The 23,954-nt window shown below is 60.0% G+C and overlaps 1 protein-coding gene across 13 annotated transcripts; it reads right to left on the bottom strand.

Moving 5' to 3' along the window:
* Positions 1 to 21: 21 nt before the first annotated feature.
* KCNIP2 (potassium voltage-gated channel interacting protein 2) lies at positions 22 to 22,148 on the bottom strand. Of its 13 annotated transcripts, none has more exons than XR_014948915.1 (9): positions 21,144 to 22,148; positions 5,224 to 5,275; positions 2,862 to 2,986; positions 2,577 to 2,646; positions 2,437 to 2,507; positions 2,127 to 2,234; positions 1,847 to 1,951; positions 1,545 to 1,607; positions 22 to 1,311 (listed from the first exon to the last, which is right to left on the bottom strand). XR_014948915.1 is itself a non-coding variant. In XM_085555230.1 (9 exons), the coding sequence occupies exons 1-9, from the start codon at positions 21,214 to 21,216 to the stop codon at positions 1,264 to 1,266; spliced, it is 759 nt and encodes a 252-aa protein (XP_085411356.1). In that variant the 5' UTR covers positions 21,217 to 21,410; the 3' UTR covers positions 22 to 1,263. The 13 variants fall into 13 exon arrangements, 10 of the variants coding, with proteins under 10 accessions (XP_085411356.1, XP_015722455.1, XP_085411354.1 ...); XM_085555230.1 differs by lacking the exon at positions 5,224 to 5,275 and adding an exon at positions 3,838 to 3,937 and having other exon boundaries at positions 2,862 to 2,982; positions 21,144 to 21,410; XM_015866969.3 differs by lacking the exon at positions 5,224 to 5,275 and having other exon boundaries at positions 21,144 to 21,420.
* Positions 22,149 to 23,954: the final 1,806 nt, after the last annotated feature.

Raw genomic sequence — 23,954 nt, 5'->3', positions numbered from 1 at the left:
CAGAGGGCGATACCAGCAATGTGCATAGCGATCGTGGATAGATTTTATTGTTTGAACCCCCTCCCACCCCCGTCTTTTTGTTTTATTAACCCATCCTATCGTTATAATACAAAATATACAGACTGGAGATGCCAAGCGGGATGTGGGTCACCATGCCCTGGGGCGGGGATCACGCCATGCCAATGCATAGTGAGGGAGGGGGGGGACGGGAGGGGATGGGGTTGGGGTACTTGGATGGGGTATTTGGATGGGGTATTTGGATGGGGTACTTGGATGGGGTATTTGGATGGGGAACTTGGATGGGGTATTTGGATGGGGTATTTGGATGGGGTACCTGGATGGGGTATTTGGATGGGGTATTTGGATGGGGTATTTGGATGGGGTACTTGGATGGAGTACCTGGTTGGGGTATTTGGATGGGGTACTTGCTGTCCCGCCCAGGAGCAGGGCTGTGAGATGAACAGTGTGGTGGACAGAGCTAAAAAACACATCGCCTCTACGCAAGCCAGGCCTGGAGCGGACCCAGCAGGGGCTGCCCCAAAGCTGAGGTTCAGGGCCCTATGGGGGGTCTGACACCAGGGCTCAGCCTGGTGTGGGGCACAGCCTTGCTCGCCCGTTCCCCATCGATCCCAGCCACTGCTGCCCCTCAGGACACAGCGGTGGGAGCAGCTGGGCCAGGCTGCGGGATAGGACCTGAAGCCGATGGGGCTAAGCAGGAGTTTGGTGTAGAGACATTAGGCCCCAGACAGGACTTGGAGGGATACGTAGGTGGGACAGGAGTGCACACCCAGCTCCAGGCAGCTGTTGGTGACAGACAGAGTGAGCCCAGCACCCTGAGTGAGCGAGGAGGGGGACACGTCCCCACATCAGGACACAGGAGGAAGCCGAGGTGCCTGCTGCGAGACTCTTAGTTCCTAGAAGTGTTGCTGGAGGGTTTGGGCTGGAGCCGGTGCTGGGGCTGCTGACGGAGACATGATGTGGGGGCACAGGGAAGCTCCTATGGCAGCCCAAGGCTGAGGCTTTCCCTTTAGGATCGGGTGTGAGAAGCCCACCCAGGCCAGATGCCCCGTGCCAGCTGTGCCCACGCTCTGGTGGCACTTTTGTGGGGCCTCCCAAGGAAAGTGGGTCTGGCCTTGGGGGAAGGATACATCCAAGTGCCGACTGTGTCTCTGCGTGGCAGCCGGCAGCAGGAAGGGCTGGAAGGAGAAGTGGAGAGAGGAGCAGGCTCTGAGCCTGGTGTCAGGAGAGCTCAGCTGGAGACAGCTAAATCACGTTGTCGAAGAGCTGCATGGACCGCATGATGTTCTCATCCTGCAGGGAGGAGGAGTGTTTGGGCACAGAGCAGCACTCTGGGCTGCTCCCCCAAACCTGGTATTACCCCATGGATAATCTCGTCCAGCTGCTCTGACACACAGGACAGGAGCTCCAAGGTTTACAAGGGCCATGCTGGGATGTGCTGTTCCCCACCCACACAGGGATGATGGCATAAACATGGCTCCCAGAGCCGAGCTCCAGCTGTGCTGTGCTGAGCCCCATGGCTTTACCTTCTGGCAGGACTCCAGGAACTCCTCGATTGTCACCACACCATCTTTGTTTCGGTCCATTTTCTGCAGACAAACACAGCATGGAGGGCATTGCAGGAATGGGGACAGCCCAGCACCCCCAGCCCAGGTTCTATAGTAGTCAGATGCAAAGCAGAGAGAGTAGCCATTGCCAACGCCCTTACAGAGAGCACTTCTGGGCTTGAATCCCACCCTGTCCCAGGCAGGCTGCTCACTGGAGCCCTGATTTGTCCCCAGAACAGTGTTTCCTGCATGCAGGGTCCCCACAGATGCGCCCAGCTCACCTGGAAGAAGTTCTCCACATGCTCCCGGGGTGCTTCCTCCCGCATGGCCGGGTACGTGTACTTGCCCATCATGTCGTAGATAGATTTCATGATGTCCAGCATTTCCTGGAGGGAAGGCAGGGTTGCAATGTGGAGCAGCTCTGCCTCCATCTGGTTCCCATCACAGATATGTTGTTCATTATGCCCCCAAAGGACCCATGAGATTCTCAAGGAAATGCCCTGAGCCCTGCCCTCATCCCCACTGGGTGCAGACCTGCTTCAGCTTGGACCCCTCTCCCACCTCTTTGGTGATGCAGCCGTCTTTGTTCAGGTCATAGAGATTGAAGGCCCAGTTCAGGCGGTCATCGATGGTGCCTCGCAGGATGATGGACAGCCCAGATACAAAGTCCTGCAAAGCAGGTGGTCACCTTTTGGAGTGATACCCCCACAGAAATGCCACGAGTCTTTTCCCTCAACCAGAAACTACAAAACTCTTTATGTTGTTGTTGCTTTTGCACTGTTTTTCCTACTAACAAAGTCCTTCAGCAGCTGCCCATGGCAGTCCCAGCCCATGGCACACATGGCAAAGCCTGTCCCCCTCCTTGGCTCACCTCAAAGCTGACGGAGCCGTCGTGGTCCGTGTCGAAGGCATTGAAAAGGAAGGTGGCATACGTGCTGGAGTCTGGAGGAGGCAAACAGTGAGAGAGAAGGCAGCCCCACATGGGGCACCAAGGGGGGGACTCACACTCACCTCCTTGTGGGAAGAACTGCGAGTAGATCTGCTTGAAGTTTTCTTCATTAACGATGCCACTTGGGCACTCCTGCCAGGGCAAATGGATGGGACACACCATTAGCATGGGGAATGGTGTGATGCTTGGGGCTCTCTGCCCTTAAATCCCAGCATTAGGGAACCCCCCCAAAGCTTCAAGGGAAACTGCATCCACACTGCTGCCATTTGTAGCCATTCAGAGTGTGACAACAGGATGCAAAAGCATCCCAAGGGGTGCATAGCTGTGGAGGAGTGAGAGCTACTCACGTTCTTGAAGCCCCGGTACAGGACCTGCAGCTCTTTGCGGGTGAACTTGGTCTGCTCCTGGAGCTGCTCCAGCCCCTCGGGGCGGTGGCAGACGGTGGAGAGCTCAAACTCATCCTCGACACTGTCTGCAAGGAAGTTGGGGGAAGAGAGGGCAGCTGAAGCCATGCTGTCCTGCCCAGCCCCGCAGTGCTGGGGGCAGGAGGTGTGCACACCTCCACTCAGGACAGCAGGTGTCTGGGGTGTCCTGCTCAGCTGGAGCCAGGTGTACTCCAGGAGGGAGCACAACCCTACCTGCTCTTCCCTGGCATGATCATCTGCCCCAGAGAGCTGAGATCCTGGATGCCTGAAGGTCTGTGCTGTGCTGGGGTTTGTCTCTAGCAGATCTTCTTGACCCCAATTCCAAACACCCCCTCCAGCCTTGTCTATCCCCCATTCTGCCTGCTGTGCCCCATCTTCAGCTATGGTTTCTCCCCATTCCTACAGCAACCAGGGCCGCCACTACAACCCTGAGAGGCCCTGGATCCCCAGACTCTGACCCCTCATACTCACCTCTTCCCTTGGGGGGGGGATCAGCTTATGCTGATTATTTCCATTTGTGGTCTCCCTAAGGGCAAAGCTTAACCCAGGGCAGGCTGGGGGTCTCTATCACTACTCATCTCTCTCCCTCCCTTTTACATCTCCAACACAAAGCTTCCAGCAGCATCCTCCAGCCCTTCAAATGGCACCGAGGGGATGGCCCCACTGCCCCCAGCCAGGTCCAGCCGCCATCGTGCATCCCATCGGAGCCTCTCCAATGTGCTGGAGGGGGTAAAACACACCGGGAGCAGGCGAGGAGGGAGGTGGGTGTAGAGCCCATCGGATCAGACCCTCAGGGGCAGGACTGATCCTGACCCTCCCCCCCTACACTGCAGGGCAGGGGAGATAGCAGCCAGCAGCGCTGCTGGGGACACACACACACAAAGGCAAGAAGAAGCACTTGCTTTCGCTGAGCGAGGGGATGGATTTGGGCCGGCAGCAGGGCAGCAGTTTGAGGAATCGCTGCTTCAGCGCTTTTTTAGTTTGGCCCGGCGGGTTGCCTGGAAGAAAGAAGGAGTCACCGAGCAGAAGAAGAGTTAACTGAGCAGCAGGCCCCGGATGCAGGGTGTTTGGCGCAGTGAGCAGGACCAGCACATGCACATGGGGATGGAGCAGGGAGGCAAAGCCCAGCCCAGCTCTACTCAGCCTTTCTGCTCCATCCCAGGACAAACCCAGCCCAGTTGCTTCCCTCATTGGAAGGGAATGGTGGAAGGGTGACCCATGGCCAGCATCTCTGAACACTCAACAGAGCACAGTAGCATGCAGTGGAGCCCAGCAACCAAGGAGATGGCAGGGCTGGCCTCTGCCCTTTAGCTCCAAAGCCAAATGGGGAAGCCCTTCCACGTGGGGCTGTACAGGATGGAGCTCAGGATGGGACTGCATCCCCCATGGCACCACTTCCTACCGAGGGGCACGGGGCCGGGGTTGATCCTGCTGGCCCACAGGGCTGAATGCAAAGCATGCCCCCAGTTCAGCCATGCAGCCCCTCTGCTGCATGCATCCCCACCCCAGTGCAGCCAAGCCCAGGGCCCTGGGTGGGGACAGCCAGGAAGGGATAGGCACGGGGCCTTTGTCTCTTCCAGGGGTCCCCTGGCCACTGCCATCGCTTCCAGATCCCTCAGCTCTGCACCCCCTACCCCCCAAATCCTTAGATTTGGTCCCACTGTTGGCCATGACCCACCTCCCCCAACCTGGCACTGCCCCTTGCCCATGTACCTGCTCCCCCCTTTCCCAGGGCCCCACAGACTGCCCCAACTGGCAAACAGCACAGGGTGAGCAGCACAGGTGGGAAGGAGGAAGAGGAGAGGAATGCCATGCTGGGCTCCAGCCCCCAAAGGCAGGCAGGCCATAGGACAAAAGGTGCAAAGTCCCTTTGAAGGCACACCAATGGGTGGCCCCATTGCTTTCAAGTGGTGGAGAATAGTCCTAAGTTGCTGTTGCCACCCGGGTGGGATGTCACACAAAGCCACTCAGAGAAGGCAAGCTTGTGCCTAGGGAAATGCATCCTCAGCAGGGATGCTGCAAGCATGATTTTACTCAGTTATCTTACTGGGCTGCTGTTTGCATCGGGACATGGCACCTTCCAGCCTGCCCAGGATGCTCTGCACCCAGCCCCAGCCCCAACAGCACCATGCTGTGGGACCAGACTAAGAGCAGGAGCAGTCCTGGGGACAGGGACAGGGCAGGCAGTAACACAGCACTGGCAGTGGGACCACAGGAGGAATGGGGCAGGGGGAACCACCAAGCCAGAGAGATGCAACAGAGAATAAACTGTGGTTGGACTCACAGGGGCAGCAGGTATAGGCACGTGCAGTAGGTCAGGTCGGGTGCAAGTTACACTTTAGTTTGTTATAAAGGAGGAAAAAGAAAAGAAAAAAAAAATAACACAGGCGTTTTCTTAAGGAGGAAACCGAACAGGGCGCGATTCGAGGGGACCCAGGGTGGGAGGGAGGGGGTTCGGCACATGCAGCTTAACAACAGGAGAGGGAGACCAGGGTTGGCACTTTGCTGTCCTGGCTTTGGCACCCCTGAGGGCTCTGCTGAGGATGGCATTTATCCCCATGTCTCCAGCATCCACCCTGGTTGTGATAGGGTCAAAAAGAAGCTCAAGGGCATCCTCACGCACAAGCAGCCCCTGGGCACAGTTCCCTGCTCCCCTCCCACTGCTCTGCCACCATTTGCCTCGCTTTTATCCGCATGCCCTCTGTCACATTCCCCATCCTGCCCAGTGGGATGCAACTTGCAACCCCTTCATCTCGCAGCATCCTCAATGCTGGCTGCAATGGATACAGAGGGAAATTCACAAACCCAAAGCACACTGCACAGTCTGCCAGCAGCCTTCATCCCAGACAGGATGCTGGCAGCACAAACCAAGACGGCAGCCAAAGGGGATGAGCAGCAACGTTGTGCCTCTCTGCACTCCCACCTGTCCAGACGTAAGCAACAGGTCCTGCATCCCCTGCCCCAGCTTATTTTGGGTCCAGACCCAGATATTCTCCCCACCCTCATGCTCCCAGCCATCCCAGCTTTCAATAATCCAACACCCCACATCCCAGCAACTCAGATATCCCCCCTCCAGCATCCCTGATACCCCTACATCCCAGTGCCTCTCCCCACCCTAGTATTGTAACTGTCCCCAATAACTCACCCCAGAACCCAGACCCCTCACTTCCCCAGCTCCTTACACCCTGGTGTCCTCAGACACCCTCATGCCCCCCAAAAACATTCTCCTCAGCATCCCAAGTGCTCACACATACTGCAGCTCACACATACTGCACACACTGCCCCGGGACAGGAGGCAGAGACCAACTTTTACACTGCATCCTCACCACATTGCAACCCTACTCCACCACTTCCTCACCCCACCGCAACTCCACCCCATTGCAGCCCCATCACAGTTTTGGTCCCACCTCCTCCAGCCAGGTTAATGATGCCCAGAACGTGGAGCAGCTTGAAGCTGGAGCAGAGCAGCAGGATAACGCCCACTGTTGGCAGCTCCTGCAGATCCCAGAGTGCAGCAGGGACTGACATCCCCGAGCTGCAGTGCCTAACCCAGCAAGGCAGGAGAGAGGAGAGAGTGGGACACAGTAGTTCAGGGTCCCCTCATTGGACACATTGGTGACAAGAGGCAAGAGCCCAGCTGGAGGGAGTTGGGAGGGAAGCAATGTGAGAAGTGATTAATGTGAGGCCTGAGGGAGAAGAGATTCAACAAGCTAATTATGTCTGGCTGGGCTGAGAGGGATGTGACATCATGCCAAGTCAGAGGGGTGCACACCACAGTCCTTGGGGCCGGTCAGTGCCGGGAGTTAGAGGCAATGGGGTCAGGATGCAAAGCCACATCCTGCCCTCTGCCTCCTCCTCACCCTGCAGGGATGCTCACCCCACTAGGAGGTGCCTCCCAGCCCCACATCCCAGGCAGCACCCACTTAGCACACCCCAGGAGCTCACCAAGATGATCCCTTCCACCCACCCCACAGATGGGACCTGGCACTCATTATCCCATCACTCACAGTCTGCAGCTCTATCTCATCCTCATCGATGGCTCGGTTACGTGGGCGGCTCTCCTGGCTCTCTGTCTGCCTGCCCAGCCCTGCTCCCAGCCAGAGCCAATTGCTCCTCAATTAATTATTGATACTGCATTTCAGCTGCCAAAACCAACAGTGTTTTTCTTCTCCTGCCCCCTCCTGAGGTCTTGGCAGGGGTTGGGGATGGGCACAGGTCAGGTGGTGGCACAGGGCGCAGTGGGGTGACAGCGCTTGGCAGTGATCAACTGGCTGGAAAATGACACCAGGTCCAGAGTCACCCCTGGGATGACACCAGCACGGCCACATAGATGGGGCAGGGGGACTGTCTATGGTTCCAGCACCACATGTGGGGGAAGTGCAGCCACTGCAGTGGCTCTGGAGTGCTGTCCATTAGCAGACCCAAACCATTAGTGTATGGTTTCAGGCTCTTTGCAGTCCATGGATTGTCACTGGGTGCAGCTGGTAAACAACAGGCAAGCAGGGCTTTAGACACTTCCCCATCCTCTGCACCACCTGGGGCTGTATCCAGTAAACAAAGCATCCTACCTGCCACCTCCAGAGCCCATGGGGTGACAAAGACACCAGGAGACACATGCAGCACTCAGGGCTTAGTACCAGGACCCAGCCCCTCCAGCCAGGTGTTTCCCTCTCCTCCACTCACCCCTATGGGGATGGGAGCTGATCCAGGGCACCTGGTCCCACTCCTGTCTCTACAGCTGGGGCAAATCCCTGTACTCCCCAGTGTCCCCAGCCAAGGGGACACGCAGGTCCCAGTGTGGTGACATGGATAGAGAGGAATAGCCCATCCAAACTTCATGGTGATACCATGAGATCAAGGGCTACATGGGGATGCTGTTGTTCCTCTGAATGGGTGGGCACAGGACCCCCATTCCCACCTTCTGCAGAGTCTCTTGCTGGGGACAAGAACTGTGCCCCTGGGGACAGAGCTCAGACAAGGACTGGTTCCTGCTGTGCCCTGTGTCTTCCAGTGGCTGGCTCCCTTCTGCTTCCCCCTCCCCACTGCAGCCTGGAGCCAGCACACTGCAGTGCCAGTGACTTCGGTACAAGGCTTAGGGCAACAAAAGCAGAGAGATGGGGGGGGGAAGCCAGGGTCTGATTCAGCCCTAGGACACACTGGGGCTGTGGTCCAGGCAAAGTGCCCGTCACCCTCTGATGGTGCACCCATAGCATCCTTTGGGTGGGTGGGCTGCATGCTGCCATCCCCTGCTCCCAGAGCACCCCAGAGCCCCCAGCACACCCCAATCTCACACAGACACCCCACCATCACGGTGCCACACTGGGGTCCCATCCTCTCCCCACATCCCTGGCCACCAGGACTGTACATGGAGCAGGCAGGACACCCTATCCCCATGCTCACCCCTACCAGCTGCAGACAGACACCACAGTCCCAGCACCCCAAAAACATCCTTGGGAGCAGCTCTGGGGCTCCCTACATGGCTGTGACCCTGCTGAGGTGGGAACCCACCAGATGGCCTCCTCCCACTCCAGTTACCTTCCAAGGACACGGGCTTGAAGAGGCCGAACTGCTCCAGCACCTTGACGAAGAGGACCAAGACCACCAGCACCGCAACCATCTCCAGGCCCTCCAGATTCATGGTGGGGGCGTCTCATGGCCCCTCACTCACCTTGAGCCCTCTCACCCTGATGCCACAGCCGCTGGGCTATGCAACCCCAAGGGCCCCTGATGTCCCCAAGGATGTCGGCTGTCCCCCTGCTATTTGGGGCCACGTGAGAGTGAGGGGTCAGCGTAGGGATGTCACAGGAGCCAGCAGCCAACAGCCCCCAGCAAAGAAAGGCTGTGCCTCCGAGTAAGAGCAGAGCAAGGCCACGCGGGGGGGTGGCAGGACATGGTGGGGGCAGGATGCATGCCCTCCCATTCCAATGACACAACTACCATCGATTTGCTTAATGCAGTTGCTAAGGAAACAGGCCACAGATTATTAAAAGGCACTTGGCTCCCAGAGGGGGACACGATAGGGACAGGACACTGGGCACTCTCAACACATCCAGGGCGTGGATGACTCAGACTTGTCCTCTGCACCCTATATACATACCCACCCTACAGGGTCCCACCTGGCTCAGAACCCCAAGGCATGCCTAAAGTTCCCTATAACCCAATGGATGCAGTCTGGAACCATGGCCGTGTGTCACCAGGGCCACAGAGCTGGTCCAGCTGCTGAACTGTGGGACCAGCATCCTTAAAGCACAGGGTGCTGGGGGTGTACCCCAAACAGGGATCCCAGGGGACCCAGCCAAGGTCAGGCAGCAGTAGGCATGCAGTCACCTCCAGCATGCAGCCTGCTCAGCCGCCAGGGCTATATTTGGGTCCATGCATTTTTTACAGCATCCCAGCCCTTGTGCCAAGGGTGTCCTGGTCCCACGTGGGGGGGGTAGAGTGAGAGCACTACCAGCATCAGTGCAGGGAACAGAGCTGCCCCCCATGCTGCAGGACCAGGTGGGGGTGGTAATGCTCAGGATACAGAGCAGCCCCTGCCCAGATGTTGGGTCCCTGCTGATGGGCCAGGACATAAAGCCCATGGGGGAAACACGTCACTGGGGGAAGGCACACCGTACTGGGTGGCACCTGCTGGAGGAAGGGGCTGGTGAAGGTGCTGATGGCTCCCAGTGGGGCAACCCCACACCAAACCCCCAGGCCCCATTCCCAGCTGCAGGTTTGTCCCCTGGCAGGTGGCCTCGTGTCTGTTGGCATCACGGGAGGGACACCTGGTGGCCCTGTGCTCAGCATTTCCTCCAGCTCCAGGGCTGCCAGCAGAAGATGCCAGAAAGGCATCAAGAGCAGCTCTGGCAGGGTTATGGAAACTCTCCCTGGGGAAGCATCCATTGGGCTGGAAGTTTGCAGGGGTGTTTCCTTTTCTTGGAAAGCAGCGAGTTTCCAGACACTGAGGCTGGAAACAATGGGGCTGGATCTCAACATTACCCCCGCCCCAAGTGACTCCTTTGGGGACGAGGTGACACCAGCCTGTTGCACTCTCAAAGGAAGTTTCCCCCAAAGCCAACTGCTCTTGCTGAGCCCATCCTCTCCCCCATCTGGCTGCTCCCACAGCTGACAGCTGTCCCATGAGCTACCAGACTATTTCAGCAACCTAATTCTGCCCAAAAACAACCCAGGCACCCCCAGAGGGGCCCCTCCAGCTAAAACATGTCCCAGCAAGAAGGGCTGGCTCTCTGCAATGCTCCTCCAGCTGCAGCAGCCCTCAGGATGGAAGGGATGTTTGGGATGACCCACAGAGCCAGACCTGCAGCCTGCAAGGGGTGTGAGGGAGATCCAGAGCCCATACAGCCCAACAGAAATGGGGCAGAGCCCACTGAGAAGCATCACTGAATCATATGGCCAAATTGCAGTAAGAGCCAGCAGGCCCTGTGCAGGCAGAAGTTTCATGGGGGGATGAAGAAATACATGCCCTGGGCTCTGCATGGCCCTGGACACAATGACGGTCAGAGCTGCTCCAAGGTGCTGGAGGAAGTAAAACAGCTTGGGAGGGACCAAGAGCCCTAAAACGCTGTCTGAGACATCTCCACTGGGCACCACAACAGCTGCTCTGGGGGCAGAATAGGAAATACTGGGATTGTGCTGGTTCCTGTAACAGGCACCGCTGCGGCTGACACCACTGCCCGAGCACAGCAGCACCAGGAGGAGCAGATGGGGAGACCCAGGGAGAGCGAGGTGCCCAGTGAGATGTCCCCAGGCACCCAGTACCTAGATCACCCCACCACACAGCCTGCAGACAGGATGGCATCACTTTGTCCCCCCACATCCCCAGCCCCATACCTTCGATGCCGCTGATGATTTTGAAGCAGCGGGTGGTAAACCAATAGGAGATGAGGAGGAGGATGGCAATCAGGGAGGCATAGAGCAGGCTGTCGTTGTGCAGGGATGTCCTCTCCATGGCTCCATCCCCAAACCAACCCCACCGCTATCTGGGGCAGCCCTGCCTCAGCAGCCCCACCACGGAGCCGGCCACGGCGGGCAGGGAGGTGGGAGCCAGGCGGGCGGGCAGGTAATTGGGAGCGGCGTGTGAGAGCCAGGCTCCCAAACCAATTACCTTAATTGTGCTCAGGCAGCACATGGCAAACAGTTAAAAATAACCCTGCTGGCCCCGGGGGAGCCTGGCACCATCAGGCAGAACACAAAGCAGGGGGCTGAGCATGGGTACGGCTTGCTACACGTGTGGCTGTCTCCATGTGTAGCATCACCTTCAGGCTGCTCTGAGTCTGCCAGCTCCCAGTGACCCCAGCTGCATAGGCCAAGGCAGGGCTCAGGTCCTGGGTGACGGGAGATGGCCATCCAGTGTGGGGCAAGGAGCACAGGGTGCAGGGCTGCAGCAGGCTCTGGCTGTGCTCTAGGATACGCCATGGGGCCAGCTGGGTGCACAGCTGATGACATCTGCCCAAGGTGCTGCTGAGTCCCCTGGGGCACAGCCTGATGGATAGGAGCCTCTCCTTTTTTGTTGGTTTTTTTTTTTTTTTGGTTCTTGGGGCCATCATCCATTAGGGAGTGTTAAATTTAGGTTACAGCTGATCCCTTATTACCTCGCTGCTAATCAGAGCGCGAGCAGATTATTAATAAGCACATTAAAATATTGGCGAAATGCTATTTTTGGGGAGGTGAAGTCACAGTTTTAATCTGGTTAATTGATTGAGTCATTTCTCTTTTCCCTCCACTGCTGACCTGTCCTTGGTGAGCTCCCCAGGGCACCCACCCCAAAGAGTGCCCACCCAGGGGTCCCTGTGCCTGGGCATGTCATGCTCCCTGCAGTGAGCTCCTTACACTGTGCAGAGGGGCTTGTTGCTCAAAATGGGGCTGATGAGGGCATAGAAGCTGCAGGACACTGCAACCATGTGCCACAGGGACCAAAGCAGCTGCTGGGGAGGAAGGGATGATAAGAGGGGCAGAAGCTGTGCCAATCCCATATCCCAGACCCAAGCCTTCAGGATGCAGAGACATGCCCAGCTTTGTTTGCCATCACTTTGGTTGTTTCCCAGCACAGAAGGATCCCGAACACCACAGCTACCCCACATGGTCAAAGAAACCCTGGGGCTGCTTGGTACCACTTGCATGGGACACCTACTATAGACCAGCCCAGCAGGGCAGCAGAATGAGGACATCCTTGTAGGCTGTGGGACCATGAGGTCTGCTCCCTATCCTGCCCCGCCACCTGCAGTTCTGCCCTCACACCCCACTCAGCTGACTCATCCTCTGCCCCATGAAGCTGATGGAGATATGGACGTGCCCAGTTGTGCCCAAGGGTGACAAAGGGCTCATGCAGAGCTCCATTGCCACGGTGGCCCCCCGGGCTGGGAAGTGGTGGGGAGCACTTCCTGCATTGTGGGGCATGTGGCCACATGGACAAGGGGTGGCACAGTTTGTTGGGGACACACTGCTTCTTTGTCCTCACAGCCATGCTGTTGGCCCCAAGGCTGCACAGAGGGTACCCCCACATTCCCTGTGCCCCACATGAGGAGGCAACAGAGCCCAGTATGGTTTTCCAGGCAGGCTGGGTCCCGGTGAAGGCGGTGCTTTGGCAGCCCGCAGTGAGTGCCAGCCCCACTGCAAGCAGTGACGTGGCGGTCCTGTCCCAGCAAGGCTTCTCCACATCCCAGTGTGGCAAATTCCTCCCCACACTGCCTGGCTCCCTGGCATATATCTCTGTGCCATGCTGGGGACGGCCACCACCCCATGGCCTGCAGCAGTCAGGAGGTGGCTGCTGGCCCTATCCAGACCTGGGGTGGGAAGGGAGTCTCTGCCCTATGAGCATCTTCAGCGCCACCTCATACACAACCCTTCTTCCCGGGGCTGGATCTCTAAGCGCCGCTCAGCATCCCTGCCCCAGATAACTCCACAGACACCACCACACAGAGACCCCCCCACCCAGCACAGCCTCACACCCCCAGGGCAGCACCTACCTTGCGAGAGGGTCCCAGTGACAAACTGATAGAAGAAGCGGATCACCCGGCCCAGCTGCCTCTTGCAGCGCTGCTGGCAGTGGCTCATGGCTCCGGCTCGCAGAACCGGGGAAGGACCCTGCCACAAAGCCGGCACCAAGCCCCCAGCTCCCTTGAGTGGTGCCCAGGGCAGGACGGAGCTTTCCTCTCCCGCAGCAAACCTGCGGGCATCGGCGGCAGGAAAAGCCCTATGGAGAGGGCAGTGCAGCGCAGCAGCCTCCAGGCCCTGCTCGCAGGCAGGCAGGCGGGAAGTTTGGCGCTGGGATGATCCCGGGAGGAGCGGCTGTGAGCCGAGCTGCCACCTCTCCCCAGGCTTAGGGGGACCGAAGCTCACCACTCGCCGCAGGTCACTCAGTGAGATGCCCAGCTGAGCCCCCCGTGCTGTGCCAGCCCGCTGCCCGCCCCGTGCAGTGGAGCGCAGAGTGATGCCGAGGAGTGCTGGGGGTCAGGAAGCCCGGCGGTGCCAGCTCACCAGGACAGCCGGGTGGATGCAGAGCCCTGGGTTGCCCCTGGCTGCCGGTCCGCCCCTTGGCACCGGCTTGACCCGGCACTTCACGCCCCGCTTCGCCGGGAGCCAGAGGCAGGTTGGTATGGCAACCCTCAGACTCCACAGGTCCCGCTGACCAATGAGGCACTGCTGCATCCCAGGGCTGCCTCTCTCCAAGAGCAGGGATGCACGCTCCTTCCTGAAGGGAGCTGACACGGAGAGCACTGTGCATCCTCCAGTCCTGCTATCCAGTGCTGGGAAGCACCCCGCGTCTCCCAGCATCAAGCACCCGGTGCTGCGAGCATCCTGTATCACCAGGTACCAGCTGTCCGACACCACGAGCATCCTGCATCTCCCAGCATCCGTCACCCAGCACCATGAGCATCCTGCATCCCAGGTACCAGCAGTCCGACACCACGAGCATCCTGCATCCCTGGGTAGCAGCCATCCAGTGCTGTGAGCATCCTGCATCCCTGGGTATCACCTCCGTACAGAGGAGGGGATGAAGCTGATGGGTGTAAGGATGGGAGGAAGAGGAGCCGGGCTCCTGGACCGCTCCGACTCAGAGCCGCTGTCTCAGCTCAGCCTGGCAGTGAGCTGCTGATGTGTCAGAGCCAGGACGAGTCAGGCGTGTGGCGGCAGTGGGATTTCCCAGCTCCCAGAGCCAGACAGAGATGCAGACTGGCAATCACCTCCCTTCCTGAGTCCCATTTTCCCAGCTGCAATTCCTTCTTCACATCACATCTACCCCACACGCCAGCGGGATCTCAGCTCCGCATCCATCCAGGCTCTATTATCTCATAAGCTTCATCTCTTATTAATGGGGGAGGAAGTGAAGAAAAAGGGACCTGATGGAAATGATGGCTCTGGCTCCCCTGGGGATGGGAAAGGATGTGTGGGCGTGTTCCAGCCAGGCACAGTCAGACCGCCCAGTGCCCTCAAATGTCCCCAATGGGAGACACAGAAGGAGCTGAGCCCCCAGGGACTGATATGGGATAATGTCAACCCTACTCCCCAAAATTAGGGCTATGCCCTCCAAACCAGGCCCTCCTGCTTGTTAATGCCAGTGATGTACCTGTGAGAGGGGCAGCCCCCAGCAGAGCCCCTTCCACCTCATCCATCCACACTGCTTGGTTCTCCTGGGCATCCCATCCCGGTGACGCAGTGGCTGGCACACACATCAGCAGGGGCCAGAAAGCAGCACTCAGAAACCACCCAGCACCACAATGCCATCGGTGGGACTCCCCCGTGGGGCACCAGGGAACGTCACACCATGCAGCAAGGAGGCAGCTGCAGGGACTGAATGCAACACCCCGACCGAACCTACCCCTACGGACCTGAGAGCTGCCAGGTCCCCTCCCACCACCACTGCACGGGGACGGGTCGGGGGCTACCCGGGAGCCCCTCTCCCGGCTCACACCCGAAATACAGCCACGGAGCCTGAGGGGCAGCAGAGAGGTGACGAACAGCCACAGGAGGGTGCCAGAGCCCACACGACAGCAGCGAGAGCGGCAGACCCAACCCCACAGCAGCGCCCCACCGCTCGGAGTGAGTCCCCACCTGGCCATAAAGCCGCTCCACTGCGGGGCCGGCCGGAGATGCCAGCAGCACATCACCGCAGCCCTGGCCAGGCAAGCAGAGTTCCGCAGAAATAGAAACGCAGCTGCAAAACGGGGACTTTCATCCCCTCCTGACACAGGGTTTCCTGCTGGACGTTTATCACCGAGGTCCTGACTCCAGTGACACCTGCATTGTGCCGAGCCCTGCACAGTGCCAAGTGCCGAGCCGTGCCAACGTGCCGCTGCTGCTGCCTGACGCTAAGAGGAGCCCCTGCGCAGCTCAGCAGCGGCACAGCCACGGGGAGGTGAGCTGGGGACATGGCTCATCAGACGGCTGTTGGCACAGGGGACAGCAGGGGACACGTACAGGTGTGTCGGAGCATGAATGTGGGCAAGGCTATGGGTGCGAAGATGCGTGGGGATGGTGAAAGCCTCTCACGGGCATCGTGCTCCTCTGCCTGAAGGGGCAGGGGCAGCACTGCGAGGAAGGGGACAGCAAGGATCACCCCAAGATGGGGACAGGGGACATGGAAGTGATGACCTGAGCCCTGCGAGCCCCTGGTCCCCATCAGCATTGTGCTGCCATCAGTGTGGCCAGCCTTGCTGCCAGCCTGGGCACCCGCAGCCTCCAGGGCCAGGAGAAGTGCCAAAAAGATGATGCGGGAGAAAATAAATAAGGCAGCTAATGAGGTAATTTGCATAGCTATTAGCAGGCAGGATTCGCAGCGGATCTGACTTGGGATGCGCCGTCACAGTGAAGCCCCAGCCCTGAGGGCTCTGCGGGTTCTTGGAGAGAAAAGTGCACAGCACAGCCACTGCGTGGGGCCACCAATAGTGCTCAGTGCCCTCCTTGGGGCTGGGGATGCCATGGGGTGGGAGGAAGGCTCAGAGTGGGGCAGGCATCCCAATGCCCACAGGACACAGCTGCGATGTGCCATATCCCCAAGTCCCTGGCAGCTGAGCTGCCTCCGCCCCGGCCTTCCAGCCTCCAGGTTACACCAAGGCACCAGCTCCTCCCAGGCTGTGTTTTTAAGTCAGTTCTGCTAAATATTTCAGGGATTTACACAGAAAAGCTCTCTGTGCTCAGCAGCACGTCAGCCCCATTGGCACCACGCGGGTGTGAATAATGCATGGCACTGGAGAGCAAGGGATGGGGTTGGCACATTCAAGGGGGCTGCACCCTGAGACCCTTGGGTCTGTAGAGCACGGCTCACAGAGGGGCATCTCCTCTCCCCAGACTGGCAGCAGTCGGGTCAGCAGCCTTTTTGCTCCTCGGATGCCCACCAGCTGCATAGCACCAGGGAGGGCCACTGGGAGGGCCACCAGCACCACCAGCAAGGCCTTCAGGAGGGCCACCAGCAAGGCCACCAGGTTACACGCTCAGCCATTGCCTCAAGCCCCATGGGGGCCCCCAGCACCTGCCTTTGTAAAGTGACATTTTGGGGACAGGAAAGCTATTTTGGGCTGTTTCAGGAGCTGCGCTACCATGTCTTTGTTTGTCTGTTCCACCGCAGTGGGAAGGGGCTCCCCAGGGGCCCCTTGGAGACCCATTTCTGACCTGGGAGGGGGGTCAGGGGCTCTCAGACCTGCAGAGCTGAGTCCCCAGGAGACTCCAATAGGAAGAGAATTCACCTGCAGTTACTCAGGGTGAGTGCAGCCTCCTGCAGCAAACCCTCAGAAATAAACACAAATTAATCAGAAATAATCAGGAATAAGGAAATATCAGACCCACACCTGAGCTCACGGGAGGACGTTTGGGTCTAATTAGCAGCAGACTTGTACCACCACTGCCTGGGTTCTGGGGACGGCTCATCAGGGTTCCCATGGAGTGAGAGGTGGGTGATAATTAGGCAGGTCCACCCACAAACCCTGTGCTGTGCCAGCAGAGAAACACCAGTGAGCCCAAATGAGGTGCCCCCAGGCTCTGATGCACCACCCAGCACTATCCAGCCAACAAGGGGTTAACAGCCCTTCACTTCCCCACAGTTATTTAATTAAGCAGTGATAAAAGGGAAGCAGTATTATCAGGGTGCAGCAGCGGGCTGTAATTATGGCAGGGCGGGCTGGGAAAGCAAGCAGCACTAAGGGAAAGGCACTGCAGCTTGGGGTCATCCTGCCCCCTGGGCAGCCCCCCTGGGTACTCTATGGGCTGCTCTCAGTATGAAGCACCATCACCCCCATGTTTGGCACCTGTAGGGCTCAGCATCAGGTACCACCGCTTCCACGGATGGCACTTAGTGGGCCACTATGGGATGTCGCCATCCTCTGTGCAGCCTCCAGCCCTGGACATGTCCCTTTATGTCACTAAATGCTGCCCAACACGCTTAGGTCCCCCCTGTCTGATTGCAGCATCTTTACACCAGTGCCTGGCTGAGCTCTGGGGCAGGAGGACAGTGGTGCTGGGCAGCAGCTGTGGGGGCAGCGAGGGCCGGATCCCATAGCAGTGCCTCAGCCATCACAGGGATGCTGCAGGCCCACGGCCCTGTACAGCCCCTTCTGGAACAGCAGACCCCGAGGCTGTGAAAGTCCCAACCATCACACCCTGCTGGGCTCCAAGAGATGGGGAGAACCTGTTGGGGATGGAGAGCATCGCTGCCCGATCCCCTCCCGACCCCAGCGTGCGGGCATGGCCCCAAGAGCAGCTCTCGCCTTCGTCCTCCGAGTTACACAACAAATGATTCCACGCGCATTAATGACTTTGCGGCAAAGGGGGAAGTGACATGAAGGATTCCTGGAGCCGGGAGTGAGTCAGGGCCGGGGAGGTGCTCAGGTCAGCACCTGTGCTGCTCAACCTGGAGGGATACCGAGGTGGGGGGAGAGGAGACCCCCGAGGGATACGTCAGCGCCAGCAGGAGGGAGGCAGGGCTGGGGGATTACCGCCTCTAAACCCATTTGGGAGCTGTCTGTAAGCAATGCCGTTCTTTAAAACCCAATCTAGAAAGAAGCAATCATCCAGACGGGCCGGGATTGGAGCCCTCCCCTGGCTCAGCCGCCCGATCCCGCTACAGAGGGGAGGGATTCTGACCCCTGCCCCACGGCGGGGCTCTGGGGCAGCAGCTCACCCGGGCACGGCGGAGATCCGTCCCGCTGGGGGCTCATTCATCTGCAGAGCGATTATTGCCCGGGGCGGGGATCCACGCCGGAGGCAGGAGAGCGATTTGCCGGCAGATGGATTTGTCATCTCCCGAGCACAGCAATTTGGCTTAAATGAAACCAAACCACTTCTCCTAATGAAAACACCACTAATGAGCCGAGCCAGCAAAGGAGGGGCAGCTCCGTTAATGGGGCCTTGGGGCTCCTGGCCCCCTGGTGCCCGACTTATAGGGCAAAAGCTGTGCCCCACACGGACCCGGCACAGCCCCATCATCCCAAACCAGAGATGCGATGCCCCAGGAGCAGACTCCCCACTGGTGCATCCTTAGGATCTGCGCACCTTGGCCAAAGTTGTGCCGAGCCATCAGTTATTCATTGATGCCTGCAGAAATCCGACGGAGCAAACCAGCTCCGTGCCCAGCCATCCCGTGCCGCCATTCCCAGGTCCCCGACCTGCAAATCCCAGCCTGCAGCACACCACCTCCCCCACCCCGCCATCGCAGCCCCATCGCTTGGCCCTACAGAGCCACAAACAAGCCAGGACAGCAAAGGGCCGAGGCGAGGAGCAGACAGGAGGAGGGAGGCAGCAGACAGACGAGGCGGTCAGGCAACACTCCCATCCATCGCCCCGTGAAGGTGCAGCATCCGCCGAGGGTGGGTGCGTTGACACAGTGGGGCCCCCGGGGACCCCCCGCCCCAGTGGAAGCATTTCCACACCATTCCCCACCCCAAGGAGGGATTTCCCATGGGGGATTTGGGACAGCCCGGCTTCCAGCCCCGCCTCGCCACCGGGCAGGACAAGTGGAGCATAAGGAGTAGCAGCAGAGGTGGGAGAAGCTGAGGGTGGGCAGCAGGCTGGGACTTCTGGGCAGGGGCACTGGGGAGGGGGCTGTGAGACCCAGCGTGTCTGTGTGCTGGCATGTGGCAGGCAGGGAGCTGTACACAGCTGTGCTGTCGCTGTCCCCATCCCTGTGACGCACCCCAGAGCACAGCACGCAGCATCCTGCTCCGTCCTACAGCTGCGTGGCCCTATGCACTCACTGCTATTGGGGATCTCATCTTGTGGGGGGCTGCAAGAAGAGTTGTGGGGTCCCCATCTCCCCGCCGGGGGAGGCAGAAGGACCCCAAAGCTGTGCTGATGGTCTCTATAGCAGTTGTTCACCCCCTGCTAACACTGCAGCTGCCTTTGGGGCGGAGCAATGCCACGGGAGGGAGAAAGCAGGGGGAAAACAGCCACCCTAAAAGCAAATCCTCACCCCTAAGGGCAAATCCCACACCCCTAAAAGCAGCAGCTGAAGGGTCTGACCCACTGCAGGCAGCCTTATGTTGGTCCTATGCCAGTACCTGCTGGTCCCATTGGTGATGTGGGGCCAATGTCCCTGCTCCCCCTGAACCCCCCTGTGCTGTGGGGCCCCGTACCTCCATTCCTAAGGTCAGAGCAGCACTCGGGTCCTGCTTCTCCCATGCTGAGGGCCATGGCTCTGGACATGGGCTGCACTTACACTAATCACCCATGTCATTAGTGGGCCAGAGGAATCATGTAATTTATGGACAGCTTTTATTTCTCTCTAGCGTCATCTCCCTGTCCCCAAAATGGACCCTTTTGATTTCCTGGTAGCATTTCTCCCCTCTGTCCAGTGCTGCCCATGTCACACCAGCAGCCACGTGCAGCCCCCTCCTCTCTCAGGGGCTCACAGCCCTCCTGAGCTCACAGATCAGGTCCTCACCTCCCTGTTCCTCTTTTTGGCATAGGAGGGGTGATGGAGACCAACCAAGGGACAATCACTGGGGATGTGCCACCGCCTGATATCAGACAACCTCAGGTCACATCTCACATTGTGGATGTCCCCAGGCTGTGCTGCAGCAGGATGCTTATCCCCAACTGAGCTATTGAATGGGGGGTGAGAGTCCCCTCGATGGGTCAGTGGACAGGAAGGCCAATCTGCCAGCAGGCTTTGCTACAACCCTGTGTTCCTGGGGGAGCTGGCAGGCGATGGCCTTGCTGGGATATGGGCTGGCTGCTGCAGGGGCTCCCAGTGACCCCATCCCTGGGTCTGTGCTTGGAGGCAAAGCCTGGCCCTGAAAGGTCTCAGCCTTGGAGAGCCTGGGGTCTATTTTTAACCTCGCTTCGATTTAAATCCATATGGACGTGTTAAAGTTACCGGAGAAACCGAAAGTTGTGTGTGGGTTCCAAGTTCCTACACAGCTCAAAAATATCTCCCCGCAGCGTGGTGGTGCAGGCAGCCGGCAGGGCGTCCCTGTGTAGGGCTGCTTATGGGGTGGGGGGTCCTGTCCTGCCCACCCCCTCAGAACTCCCTGTACAGAACAGGTCTGTAGGAGCATCATGGGGCCTGGGGCTGCCCGTGTCCCACTGCATGGAATCCAGAGAGTCTCAGCTCCATCGCAGCCCCGGTAAGTGGAAGCCCCACTGCCCAGCTGCTGACATTCTAAGAAGGGATAGGATCTGGCCAAATCCACAGGGAGCACGTGAGGAAGGAGGGGGGCATGAGGTGCAATGGGGAGAAAATGGGGTGGGATTGGGAAGACGGGCAGTTCCCGGCTGGGGTTGAGGATGGAGTGGGATGGCACAGGGTTGCGGATAGGGTACGTGTGGCTTCTCTGCACTACGGTCATCCCAACGCTGGGGTAGGGCTGCTGCGCCCCGGGGAGCACCCAGGGGAGGAGCTCCGGAGCTCCGGGTGCCGCTGGGGGACCCGGCTCCCGGGGGACCCCGCTGCAGGGGCTCTGTCGCGAAACCCCGCTGTCCCAAGCGGAGATGCGGGAGGCAGGTTTAAAGGTGTCCGGCAGAGACTGAAACACCCGAACGCCCGTGGGGAATATGAGGGTTTTTTCCCCACGGGGCTGCCAACCTCCGCGGGGAGCGATGCCCCCGGGGCTGGGGCTGCCGCTCTGCTCCGGGGCTCCGCTGGCGAAGCGGGGCGGCGGGGGACGGGGCTCGGCTGGGGCTGGAAGCGGACCGGGGCCGGGGCCGGGGCCGGGGTGGGGGGGGGCGGCGATCCCGAGCGGCTGCTGCACCTTCCGCGGGGGCGGCACTCACCCGTCAGCTGGTCGTAGGAGCCGTCCAGGTCCCGGGAGTCGGACAGGCTCTCCTTCCTGCCTTTGCTCCGCATCTTCTCCGAGGCGGCGGCGGGGGGGGGGAACCGCGACGGGGCGCACGGGCTCCGCCGCCGGGCAGGGGGTGCCCGCGGCCGCCGCCTCCCCCCGCCCCGCGCGGCTGCGGGAAGGGGGCAGCGGTGCCGGAGCTCGGCTCGGCTCTGCTCTCAGGAGCGCGCCGCCGCCGCTACCGCCGCCGCCGCCGCCGGGGCTGGGCACGGCCGCCCCCTCCCTCCCGTCCTTCCCCGCCTCCTCTCCCCGGAGCCGCCGGCCCGGCCCCGCCGCCGCGGGGAAACTGAGGCACGGGGAGGGAGGGCTGCGGGAGGAGCCGTTGCGCTGAGGGTATTCGGGAGACCCCGGGGTCGGGGACTGCGCGGGGACGGGGCAGTCGGGGGAGCGCAGTGCCCTGCACGCCGCTGTGGGCACCCCCAGCCCCTTCCTTGGGACCCCCAGTAGGGTCGGTGGAGCCCTGGGGGACTCACTGTCTGGTGGAGAAGCTGGACTGCAACTGGGCAGTGGGGTGTGAGCGGCCAACGAAATGCGAAGGCGCAGCGAGGGCGGCCCGAGCCCACCAGGACCCCCGCCGTCCCCATCCCCGGCACGATCTGTCCCAGGATCCGCCCCACACCGCAGCCCCACAGACGGAGCAAAACAGCAGCACGGGGACGGGCGGCCCCCAGGGGCACAGGGAGGGCGGCCCACGGCCCCACGGCCACACTCGGCTCCGCTGCTGCCCCCGGGTATCGGCCGCCCTCCGTGTCCGAAGCCGTTCGGGGCGCGCTGAGAGCTGCAAAGACCCCACGACACAGCGATGTCCTGCGAAACGAGCGCGGCCTGGCTGCGTCTGCCAGCGTGTGCCACCCTGCGTGTCCCGTTCCCTGCAGGGAGATGGAGGGCGCAGCATCCCGCCCCGATCCCCGCACCCATCGCGGCCCGTGGGGACCGCGGGGCAGGAAGGGAGCGCGGAGCAGCTCGGAGGGAGGGCCGCGCTCACGCGGCAGCGTGTTGTCAGCGTGCTTTGGTGTCAAGCCACGAAAGCGGCCGCCTTAGCGAGGCAGCGATGCTTAGCAACTGCCTGCATCTAAAAATAAGAACCATTTAGCGATGAAAACGCGGCGGAGAAATGCTCGGAGAGCTGCTGGGGAAACACGCTCCCTCCTCGCGGCCGCGGAGCCGGAGTGGAACCCCCGGGACGCCTCCACCCGCCCCAGCTGCGGGTCCCGCAGCGCTGCGCTCGGCCGCTGCGTCGCATCCCCACCCTGAGCCCGGCAGGGGCTGGGGACCGGCTGCACCCCGGGGGGTGCCACGAATGGAGCATCGCCAGCTGCTCCCCATGGGCTCCAGCAGCCCGGGGGCGGCACTGTGGGCACGGCCGGCCCAGTGGCTCTGAGTGGGGAAGAGGTTCAACTTCTGCCATCCCTGGCCCTTTGGGAGGTGAACGTGGCTATTTTTATCCCTGCTTAGTGCTCCTGCAGCACAGTGAGAGATGCTGTGCCAGGATGAGAAAGGTGGGGGGCTTGTTGGGGGACACGGGCTGACGTGGAGCAGCCCCACAGACAGCCCACTGCCCCACAGCATGGAAATGGGGACAGCTGCTCCATGGGGATGGCTGTGATAGTGCAGGGTACGGCCAGCACAGCTCTCCCTGGAGTTGGGGATAGGGGATGAGCACAGGGCTGGGAGCAGCGACCATTGGGGACACTCAGCAGCTGCTGGCAGCACCCATCCCTGCAGACCGCATCAGAAATCCCAGGCTCAACACCAAGCCCTCATCCTGAGCTGCTCCCAAGTGCACAGCACAAAGAGCGCGGCACAGCAGGACAGCAAGACCAGGAAGGCCAAGGGAGCTCTCACCCCAGCTGCCCACAGCCCACAGCCTCCCTGTGCCTTCCATGGGACTCCAGGAGCTCCATGATCCAGCAGCAGGCTGGCGGGGCTTGGAGTCGCGGCGCAGCGAGCGAGCGGCAAACCCAGCTCATTTAATCTATTCAATTGGATTCAATTTCCAGCCCCGTGATTCAATTAGCCCTGGAGGGACAGCACAGGAGAGCAGAGGCCGCCGAGCAGAGCCCAGCACACGCTCCATCAGCCTCAGAGCCGGGCAAAGTCCTGCAGCACAGGTGGGCAGCGATGTAAGTCTGACCTATGATTCTCACTCACTGCAAGGCCCAGGGGAAAGGCCCACTGCATCCTGACCCCCCACCCCGGGTGTCTGGGGCTCTCTAACATTACTGCTCCCCCAGCAGGATGGGGAGGGTCCCCCCCAACAGATGCATCTCCCTCAGCTTGGCTTGAAAAATGGGACCTGTGTGAGCCATGAAGGGAGGGTTGACACCAAAAGTCACAGCAGCTCTTTCTAATCAATTTTTAATAACTCCCTCCAAAGTTTAGCCCAAACTCCATTTTTCTCCTGCAGAATTTAGCCATTATTTTGTAAATTATTTGTTTCCCTGCAGTGGCAGCCTAATTTAAAGGCAGGAATCTGATTTCTCCCCACACTCGCCCGGCCTCAGAAACAGCTCTTCCAATAATAGACTGGGTTATGAATTAGGTATAATAAAATACACTCAGCAGTGCAGATGGGACACAGGAAAGCCTGGGGTCACCAGGCAGCCCTTGGCAGGACGTTGGAGCTCCGTGGCTTTCTGCTCAGCTCTGAGGGGCTCCACCACATCCCCTCTGGCTGCTGACACACCACCTGCTGGGCACAGGGCTGCCCCCAGCTCCCCCCCAAACACTGCACACAGCACACAGG

Source organism: Coturnix japonica, chromosome 8 (assembly GCF_054131305.1).
Source record: "Coturnix japonica strain WE chromosome 8, WE-NBRP24, whole genome shotgun sequence".
In the NCBI taxonomy this organism is placed as follows: Eukaryota; Metazoa; Chordata; class Aves; order Galliformes; family Phasianidae; genus Coturnix; species Coturnix japonica.
This window is presented reverse-complemented; position numbering and strand designations above follow the sequence as displayed.